Genomic DNA, 10,186 nt, shown 5'->3' with positions numbered 1-10,186 from the left:
TCTGGAGGAGTGGGCCAATTCCACCCTGCTAGCGTATTAAGATATATTCAGAAAACATGCACTCAAGCTTTATGCAAATCGCATTGTAGACTGAAAATACACCATTCATTTAGAGAAGCATGCATATGTGGTGGTGTGTGTAAATCAGGCATGTATGCTTATACTTATACTGTACTGTACATTTAACCTGTTTGAATGGCCTACTGTGAATATAGTGTCAGAGAGCAGTATGGGTCCTAATATGATGAGGAAGCATCCCACTAGTCCAAGCCAAAGAGCAGATCCAATATCATACCTGAGTAGGGGAAATGTAGAAAGAAACAGCTTGATATTCCCATACGGTTTGTTATTCCAACATCTTCCCTCAGATTGTTCTATTTGCGATATTGCCTTAGTTTTGATGGGTCTGCTTTGGCATGTAAAAATGGCTGCTGCAACTGTGTTTATTAACAATAACTGCTGATGTCTGAGACGCCTGCATGATGATGCGTCAGGGATTAGGAACCAATGACAAAGAAGAAAGACATATAGTCAGGATGAGGAAGTTTAAACCCTCGAAGTTAAGGTGATTTGTACGGTATGTGTCCTGAGAGAGGCAGCTGTTAATAGCAGTTTGTCATTGGTTCTCTGGTTTCATCCAATGTAAGGGCACTCCATTCCAACAAAGGAAAACACAGTTCTCACCAGCCCCACGGCTAGACCAATCATCAGAAGCCCTCTCACTCCCTTGATGTACGCTGTGTAACACAGACAGATCTCATTGCTTTGGAGGCTAATCAATTACTGTAACATTATGTACAAAATGAATTGAACCTAGCTTAGCCAAATAAAATATATCGCAAATATCATGTATCGTTGTATTAGTCAGTATGTATCATAGCTGTGTTAGCCTGCCAATATGCTTTAATGAATTATGTTCAATTTAGAGAAAGATTCATATTAACAGGCACCCGTAAGACTCCTGATTATTCCACACAGAGATACCAGATACGAGATGAGAGATTCTAGTACTCAAACCACATTTCACCGTCCTCAGAACCCCAAAGTCCACACAGTTGACCACAGCGGTAGAGTCCGCAGAGCAGTCCTTCCACAGGTTGGACCAGAACCAGGTCACACTGACGATTGAGGACCCACCCTGGCCCCTGACCTGGGCCACCCTGGCCCCTGACCTGGGCCACCCTCCAGTAGTCGATAGCCAGGGTGCAGGCCAAAAACACCCAGTTCAGCATGGACACCATAAGGCCCAGGATCTGAACCAACTTTCTCCACATTCCTCTGTCTGGACAGGTGGAGAGGAGCGCTCACAGGGACCTCCGAGGGTAAGTTAATGGAGCTATTTCAAGGTTATTGGTTTTATCCAATCTAGTCACGGAATTCACAAAAAATGCATAGTTTAAAAAGTATTCCATATTAATTTAGAAGAGCACAAGATAGGAGCATCGGTCTGTCAACTGTGCGGCATGTCACTCTTGGTTTAAATAGGGAACAGTGTCCGGGCAGAATTGAGTGGCAACACCAAAAACAGAGACTGTTTACAGGCAACCTCCCTGACTGCTTTGGCAGGTATGACTGTGCTGACAATATTAGGAAAGTAACATCTAAAAGAGTTGGGGATTATTTATAGACCTTAAAATATCTTGATTTTGATTGGACTACAGTTGAATCGTTTGAAAAGGGAGAACAACAACAACACGGAGTCAGAGAGAGCTTGGTCGAAAGGCAGAAAAGTCCTGCTTGAATGACATGATCAATAGCAACACATGAAACAATGAACGTGATGAAGCATTTGATTTAATGATAGTGAAACACACCCAGGATAAAAAGCCATTAGATACAGAAACATTCCCCCACATACAGATTCACAATTGGATCATCGTTGGGCTGTCATACGATTCAAACATTTAATCGAGTTAATCAAAGGATTTGTTGTGATTCATCGCAAATTCAGAATTTGCTCAAATTGAGTTGTCCAAAGCAACGGTTAGCAAATCAGGTAAATTGATAAAGCACACTTAATTTAACCTCATTGTTAATGTGTTTTGACATCGAATTGTTTTTTTTAGCTGTGTAAATTATGTATTTTGGATATTCTCACTGTATTTTGAAAGCTTTCAGACAATGAGGTTAATCCCGATTTAAAGAACAGTAGTTCACTAAAATTCCATAAAGTTAACGGATTAACTCTGACAGCCCTAATCATCATATACAGTATATACAATTGTTACTTCAGTTCAATCCAGTCAAAATCACACATACTTGAACAGAACCAGGTCATATGTAGGAGTTTTTGATAAACGGTTCTCTCTCGCTCCTCCTTGACCCACTGGATAAAGAGGACACTGTACTACTGCTGCCGCTGCTCACCTCAGAGTGCACTGACCCATGAGACCTCGACCTCGATGAACGACCAGACGTCAAAGACCCACCGCCAGATTTCGAGGACTGCACGGAGTTTGAGGACCGCCCAGACCGCTCTGATTTGGACGCGCGACCGGACTGACCAGACCTTGAGGAGATGGCAGACACATCTGAGCCTGCAGATTTTGAAGAAATCTTAGATGCAGATGGAACCTTGATCTTTGAGGTGATCTGGGATACTGGGGACTGTGGTGTGGTGGACTTGGCCTGGTCGCTCTCAACCTCGGGAAGTTCAGGGATGACTATGGTTTCGCTGGGAGAGATGACATACAAAATGAGAAAGAACAAATCAATGACAAGTGTGTTATGAGTAAATGAATAACTATTCCATGATGAGCATGGCTATGCTTGTACTCACCTCTCGTCCCCACAGAGCAGTTTGCACACAGAGACCAAGTAGAACCAACCCCCTGTCATATGGAAAGCTGATCCCACCCAGCCAAGAAACAGAGGAGTACCCAGGTCAAACCTGTGTGTGTGTGTGAGAGAGAGAGAGAGAGAGAGAGAGAGAGAGAGAGATAATTCATATTATCTTGTAACTGAATGGAAAAACCTGCATCCAAGTCAACTCACTTTAATCCGTCAAAATAGGGGTTGAAGTATTCCCCAGAGACGTATTTTGCGTAGACAGCATATCCCGACGCAGCCAGAAAGCCTGCATAAGACGAAGTGAGTCAGTCAGCTACTCTCAATCTGCTACAGTGTGCATCTACCAGGTTGCTTTCACAGAGAGAAAAGTCAACTGAAAGAATATGTTTACCACTGATGATGTGACAGACTCCTCCAGTAAAGAGCTTCCTGTACTTCGCCTTGTCCTTGCCCCCGAGGAAGGTGCACTCCATCCCAATGAGACTGAGTACGAACCCCAGCATCCCCACAGACAGAGCACCCATCAGCAGGCCCCTCACAATCTGGATGTGGTCTGGTTGATTAGAACACAACCGAACGCACGGTCACATTTTACACTACAGTAGGCTTTAGAACTTCAGTGGAATAACCAATGTCACTGTACTGAAACAGTCTAAACTCACAGAACTTTGTCTGCATTGCTTAAAAGACAGCACAGTAATACTCACACATTAACATCATTTGTTTTAAGCCCTATTTTTTTTTTTGGGGGGGGGGGGGTAAATTAACTTAACAGGCTGTCTTCATATGTGTACCTCTTGTTGATATACGACTTCATGCCCACCATAGAAATAAAATTAGAACACAATTAATGATGCATGTCTCTACGGTACTTACTGTCCACGGACCAGAGCACAGGGAAGTCTTGGCAGTTGGTGACAGAAGTGGAATCGGTGAAGCAGGCCTTCCACAGGTTAGACCAGTACCAGGCCACCTTGATGACAGCCGAGCCGCCCATGCCCCCGATGGACGTGACCTTCCAGCCCTCCATGGCCATGGTGCATGCCACAAAGATCCAGCCCAGCACTGTCATCAGGAAGCCCCAGATCTGCATCACGCGGATTTTCATCCTGATACTCCGGTGTGTGGAGTCAGTCTATATGCTCTATATCTAGATAACCCTCAAGTTGTCTTATTATGACCGTCTCTGTTGCGTTTCCTTTTTCGAGATCTGACTTATTTGGCGATTCCTTTTTCCCTCGTCTATACGATGGTGTGTCTCCTTGGTGGAGCCACCGTCCAGTGGAGCCTGAGTCTCCTGCTGTGCTGTGCTGTGCTGTAGAAGAAACCTGCTCATCCCAGTCATACAGCTTGGTAGCAGGGCTCAGTACGACTAAGGAGACAGTCATTTTGTCGCTCTACCTGGTTGTCACTTTTCCCATACTGCATGAGGGTGGATGTGGGTCTGTTGCTGCTCAGGTTCCCAGAACCCTGTTTGGGTGCTAAAGATGTTGACCTAAGCGTTTATCTCACGTTTCAAAAACATCCATCTCTATGTCCCGAGCTGATTCCTTGGGTTTTTGATTTATTTGACTAATTCTGATCGAATGTATTCGAAATACATAAACATGACCTAGTACGGCCCAAAGGCTATGGCAAAAACTTGACCTCATCTCAAGATTATCATTATTTTAAATACAGTGCAGGTCTGACCTTAACTAGTTCAATAAGAACTCATTAGCTGAGGAATTACAACTTCAGAGTCCGTTGAAGCGCTTCCATTGTCCGTTGACATTGCCTCGGGCTGCGGTAGGTTATTAGCTAGGTGTGCTGCCTGCTTCACTTATATAATTAAAACACAACGTCTTTGGCCTCATATAATTATGCTTAAATCCACGGCTCTCTCTGATGGTATTAGTTGCATGGGGAATGGATTTTCTTGTGGTGAGTGAAGATGAGAAGGGTCTTCTTTGTACCGAGTCCCTCGGCTTATTGGCAAAGTAGATGGGACATTGGATTGGACCCACTGTTGTGATGCATGGACCTATATGGTGGTAATTCATGCTTTTCATTAATCAAGGGCTAATAAGAGAGAATGAACAAAAGAGTGGTTGTGTTCGCTGGCAGGGCCTCACGTTAATTATGGGTTATAAAGCACAAATACCTGCTGCAGAATAACCTACCATGAGAATTGAAGAAATATTAAGTAAGATTCCATCCAAAGATGCATACACAGAACATTGTTTGAATGTCTATCTGTCAATAGTTTGATTCTACGGTCCTCTAAATAAAAGTGTAGGCATACGGTCTGGTGGTGTCTTGTTGAAAGGCGACCAAACTGTGCCTCAACCACAGTCCGAATCTGACTCAACTTGTGTATTTTGTACGGAAATGATTTGCTGTAAATTTGGCAGAAATAAACTTTGGGACACAAGGATTCTGCTGGTGGCCTTCATGTTTGAATGTAGAATCTGATGTGACAGGATAAACATGAATTATGGATGCTTGTGAATCATGTGGCCATTCTGCTTCAATCCATACAAATTAGGAATCTTAGACTTATTGCATACAATAAAACTGTAAAATATATATATATATATATATATATATATATATATATATATATGGCGTATTCATTTCTTGATTCATTCTGAAAAATATGGACATCAAAATGGGAAATCACTCACCATTATTGATTTTGTCTAGATGTCTGGCTATCATCCAAACATAGTAGCGTTGTCAGAGTAGGTCCTCTGACCAACCAGAGCTGCGGGACACCCGACACTTGTTTACGGATAGACAGGACTGGAGCAGGGAGCACGGGGCGGCTGCCAGCTGTAGCCCCATGCCAGCTGGTGAGAGTCCCCCGGCTTGGAGGGCCAAAAGGATTCGCGGAACAGGGTTAAGGTTTCCATTGATCAGAAGGTGGAGATAGATGGCAGGCGGCGGGGGGGGGGGGACTTCCGATTCCCATATCCGAGTCTGAACAAAGATCAACTGGGGCAGGACTGCTGTTGATTGGTAACTCTGTGATCAGTCGAGACAACGGAATCCCCTTTCTGTCTGTGGTGGCTGGTAGGAGGCCATCTTTCAGTGTGAGGTATATTGCAAAAATACAAGAACTTGACAGTTCTTGAGAGCACACAATGTTCTCTATTGACTCTTCCTTCGTCTAGGCTTCACTTGTGGTCTGCTAAAGAGTGACAGCATACGGCAGACGGGCATTGGCTCCACAGTTGAGTTCCGGAGGTAGTTGTCATGAGACACTCATACAGAGGTCCATGTCAAAGTGATAAACCCCCAAATTAAAAAGGCCACTTATTCGATCACCCTTTTCTTTATACTTAATTGGGGCGGCAGCGTAGCCTAGTGGTTAGAGCGTTGGAAGGTTGCAAATTCGAATCCCCGAGCTGACAAGGTACAAATCTGTCGTTCTGCCCCTGAACAGGCAGTTAACCCACTGTTCCTAGGCCGTCATTGAAAATAAGAATTTGTTCTTAACTGACTTGCCTGGTTAAATAAATAAAATAAAATTATCTTTCATCAGATCATTCAGAGAAAATGATCACTGAATTCCTTCTTGTATGCAAAAAAAAACAGCATTTATTGACATTGCCACTGTTTACAACATATTGGGAGATGTACAGGAATGAACCAATCGAGTAATGTCTTTCGATGACCTCAAACGGAAACATATTCCTGATATTTGTTCTTGAGGCATATCTAATGAGCAACAATGGATTTGGAAGAGCACCAGTTCGTTTGTCCCTTCAAGGTGACCCGGGAGTTCATACTGTGATCCTAGCCAAACCGAATTTCCTGCCCTGTGAAGAAAACAAGCTTATCTGATTTATTTTGTTTATCGCCCGTTGACAGAAGAGACCTATTACCTAATGTGGTTTTAGAGAGGAGCCAACAATCTATTTCCTCTTGCTGATTTCAAGGGTTATTTCCACCAGCATTGTTTGTGCCACAGGGGGGGACATTGTTCAAGTCAGTTATACAGCAGAGGCACAGAGACAGCAAGGAGTCTCCTTTGGCAGAGAAGATATCAAAAACAATGTTCTATGTACAGTGCATTGGAAAGAAGTGCGATATCAAGGAAAATAAAAGCAGGTAGCATGCATCACACCCTTAGGTAATGTAATCACACAGGAATCTGTCTCAATAAGGAATTGGGGATCTGGTTGAAGAGGTATGAAAAGGTGACCTCAACAAGCTTAGCCCAAGGGTCAAACTGTCCACGGTCACCTCATATGACCATATGGCAATGCCAGTGTTCCGTCCGTTGTCACACATAGACGTTCTTTCCAAACTGCCTTGAGTGTTCTGCTGGGTCTCGGGGGTCTGTGGAAACTGGCGATTTGTAGAAACTGTTGGCAGACTTGCCGGATTTGTGACGCTTGGTTACCATAGACGTACCACCACTGTAGGAGCACTCTGCTCGACTAGAGGAAAACACTAAGAGTTACTCCTTTGAGATATACAGTGTCCTCATTCCCTTTCCATGGTAAAAAAATTTTTTTAAGTCTGAGTTCAGAAGACAGAGAAGTCTCGGATCTAGGCCAATTGTAGTGACAGTTATTGAAGCAGCCTGTTACCTCATCCCACCCTATACACTCGTTCCCTAGGCCCCCCACCCAAGGTGACTTTCACATAAATACGTTGACACTATACACAAAGAAAACATTCAGTCATCAACATACAGTGCATGTCCTTATACTGTTATCACTATGAGACAAGATGTTGACAGTGATCCCTGGATATCCCAGTACTTAAACAACTTCATTACAGTTCATATTAAACTGCTTCATTGACTTACTGAATGACAAGCTTTACGATCCGTCTACTCTATTATAGATACCTTTCCATTTCTGTGTCTCAGTCAACATGATGTTGAGATACATACCGTACTTACAGATTACATAACACACTGAGTAAATGGAGGGGGGGAACACGTCTATCAAAGTAATACTTTTCTGTAATTGACCATCGTTGAATTAAATTGTACAAACTTGCCTGAAGCCCTCTGACAAGGAGAGGCAGAATATGAGTCCTCCTGAAATGCAGAGCACCGAGCCAGCCCAGCCGATGAAGAGCGCTGCGCCCAGCTCAAACCTGGCAACGAGAGGACGGGCATAGCCGGCAAAGCCAGTGACCAGTTAGTACATACATGTGCTCACTGCATTTCATTTGTCGACATGCAGTGCAGTAGGACATTAAGTAGCACAGTTAAGCTGAACACTTACTTTTGAGCAAAAAAGAGTGGGTCAAAGAACTCTGATGTGATCCTGTGGGCGTACAGGGAGCATGCAGTCAAGGAGCAAAGCCCTGCAGAGAAAACGGAGAGGACTCAGCTCTGGTCTAAATAGCAAGGAGTAGTTCAACAAGCACACTATATAATGAATATTCACCATTGAGTATGAAGTGAAGGCCTGAGAGGCCTGTTAGTCTGGCCTTGGTGCTCTCTGAGCCTCCGATCCTGGTACACTTCATTCCCATCAGGGCCAGGGTGGCTCCAAAGAACCCCAGGCACACAGACGCAATCATCAGGCCCCGACACACCTGGATATACGCTGGGTGGGTGGGTGTGGGTGTGGGTGTGGGTGTGTGTGGGTGTGAGGGAGAGAGAGAGATAAAGAGACAAACACAGAGTTATCTCACACTTGTAAAAGTGCTCTGACTTTCTCAGTTTTCCTCTCATTGCCACTTTAAAAGCATTGTATCCTCAAATGGCAGCTTGAACACCCGGTTCAAATGCTGCTCTGGCCTCTGGTGGTGTATCTTTTAGAGGCTCTTGGGCTTAAGCCAACAAAACGATAGGGTTATCAAATTCCAAATAGCACTTTTTTCAAAGCCAGCCATTCATCCCAGGAGACGGATGCTTAAGATGTAACACATCTGTGATTAGGTCAAAGAAATCACACACACACACACACACACAACTCCATTACAGTCACAAACAGACACACATATGCACAAACACAAACACACATGCAAACACAAAATTACACACAATCACATACAATTACAATGGCGAATCACAGCAAAAATAGCAACCAACTAAAGTTTGGACTGACCATCCAGAGCCAGCATGGAGGGGAAATCTTTACAGTTGGACACTCCTGTAGAATCCGTGACGCAGGTCTTCCACAGGTTGGACCAGAAGGTCGCCGTGGTGATGACCGTCCCATCCACGGAGGACACCTTCCAGTAGTCAGTAGGCAACGTGGAGCAGACCAGGATCCATCCAGATATGGTCAGGATGAAGGCAACGATCTCCGTGGCCATGTTGCTCATCCTCCTCGGATAGTCCTGTCCTGTCTGTTGTAGAGCTGGGTCAGGTAAGCTGGTTAACAGCAACTGCGGCAGATGAGACTGTCTGTGGAGCTGAAGATAGTGGATGGCGAGCAGAGTCAGTCCAGGATGAATGGTTAGGAGGTGAAGTGTGTCCGTGGTTAAGATGTCGTAGCCTGGTTTATGCTCAACAGGGAGGGCTCTGTGTTCAAGCCTCTGCACTTCTACCTCTGGACCAATCCCAAGGATACACATCACTCACTGACACACACACACACACACACTGAGTCAAACACACACATGCTCTCGCTCTCTCACACACATACTCATCCACCCAGCCATGCACGCACACACGCACACACGCACACACACCGAGACACACACACACACACACACACACACACACACACACACACACACACACACACACACACACACACACACACATAGTCACACACACACAGAGTCACACACACACAGACACATTCTCTCTCTCTCACACACATACCCACCCACCCACCCACCCAGCCACACACACACACACACACACACACACACACACACATACATACACACACATACACACATACACACATCACTCCACAGTAGTCATTTGAGTGAGAGGAGGGGGGTCAGTGAGTGGATCAGTAGGAGATGGGGCTAATTGAAAGTTTTTGAAATGTTTGTTGGTGGACAGGAAACAGAGCTAAGAAACTGACATGTGTATGACAGAAAAATTTACAATAACATGTAGATAGACAGAGGAAGACCGTTGTTCACTCGTTGCAAAGGTTAGTGTCACATAGTTTCCTTACGATTATACTAGCTGAAATTATACAATTCATTGATTTGATTATAAAATGTCCTGCTATAAATGTTTCATACAAGTGTTTACAGTTTTCTACAATCCCGTTGGCACTCATTTCAGAACCTTGTGATCATTTTTCAAAACTCTAGACACAAAACTCAAAACGGTCATCACTTGCAACACAGGCTGTCCAATGTTCAAAACATTGCATTGTGCATTCATATCTTTAAAGAAACCTTGCACTTGCAGAATCATTGGTTCAAATAACTCATTTATAATGAAATAGCATAGGAACATTCATTTAAAATCACC

General features: G+C 44.1%; 2 protein-coding genes across 2 annotated transcripts; both read right to left on the bottom strand.

The window, feature by feature from the left end:
- Positions 1-1,777: 1,777 nt before the first annotated feature.
- cldn10e (claudin 10e) lies at positions 1,778-4,669 on the bottom strand. Its single transcript, XM_036951385.2, has 5 exons — positions 3,667-4,669; positions 3,182-3,343; positions 2,995-3,076; positions 2,780-2,890; positions 1,778-2,674 (listed from the first exon to the last, which is right to left on the bottom strand). The coding sequence occupies exons 1-5, from the start codon at positions 3,896-3,898 to the stop codon at positions 2,275-2,277; spliced, it is 987 nt and encodes a 328-aa protein (XP_036807280.1). The 5' UTR covers positions 3,899-4,669; the 3' UTR covers positions 1,778-2,274.
- Positions 4,670-6,504: 1,835 nt separating this feature from the next.
- On the bottom strand, positions 6,505-9,370 carry LOC110495779 (claudin-10). Its single transcript, XM_021571205.3, has 5 exons — positions 8,850-9,370; positions 8,184-8,345; positions 8,019-8,100; positions 7,789-7,887; positions 6,505-7,217 (listed from the first exon to the last, which is right to left on the bottom strand). Exons 1-5 carry the CDS (start codon positions 9,319-9,321, stop codon positions 7,061-7,063), a joined length of 972 nt encoding a protein of 323 aa, XP_021426880.3. The 5' UTR covers positions 9,322-9,370; the 3' UTR covers positions 6,505-7,060.
- Between the last annotated feature and the right edge of the window lie 816 nt (positions 9,371-10,186).

Source organism: Oncorhynchus mykiss, chromosome 18 (genome assembly GCF_057628025.1).
Source record: "Oncorhynchus mykiss isolate SJ-2025 chromosome 18, ASM5762802v1, whole genome shotgun sequence".
NCBI lineage: Eukaryota > Metazoa > Chordata > Actinopteri > Salmoniformes > Salmonidae > Oncorhynchus > Oncorhynchus mykiss.
This window is presented reverse-complemented; position numbering and strand designations above follow the sequence as displayed.

Coding starts and splice junctions, on each gene's coding strand:
- cldn10e (XM_036951385.2), bottom strand. CDS start 3,898: ATGAAAATCCGCGTGATGCAGATCTGGGGCTTCCTGATGACAGTGCTG. Junction 3,344..3,666: donor TGTGCTCTGGTCCGTGGACA/GTAAGTACCGTA, acceptor CTAATCAACCAG/ACCACATCCAGATTGTGAGG. Junction 2,675..2,779: donor CTGCTCTGTGGGGACGAGAG/GTGAGTACAAGC, acceptor CATCTCTCCCAG/CGAAACCATAGTCATCCCTG.
- LOC110495779 (XM_021571205.3), bottom strand. CDS start 9,321: ATGTGTATCCTTGGGATTGGTCCAGAGGTAGAAGTGCAGAGGCTTGAA. Junction 8,346..8,849: donor CTCCATGCTGGCTCTGGATG/GTCAGTCCAAAC, acceptor CCACCCACCCAG/CGTATATCCAGGTGTGTCGG. Junction 7,218..7,788: donor TCCTTGTCAGAGGGCTTCAG/GCAAGTTTGTAC, acceptor GTTTTCCTCTAG/TCGAGCAGAGTGCTCCTACA.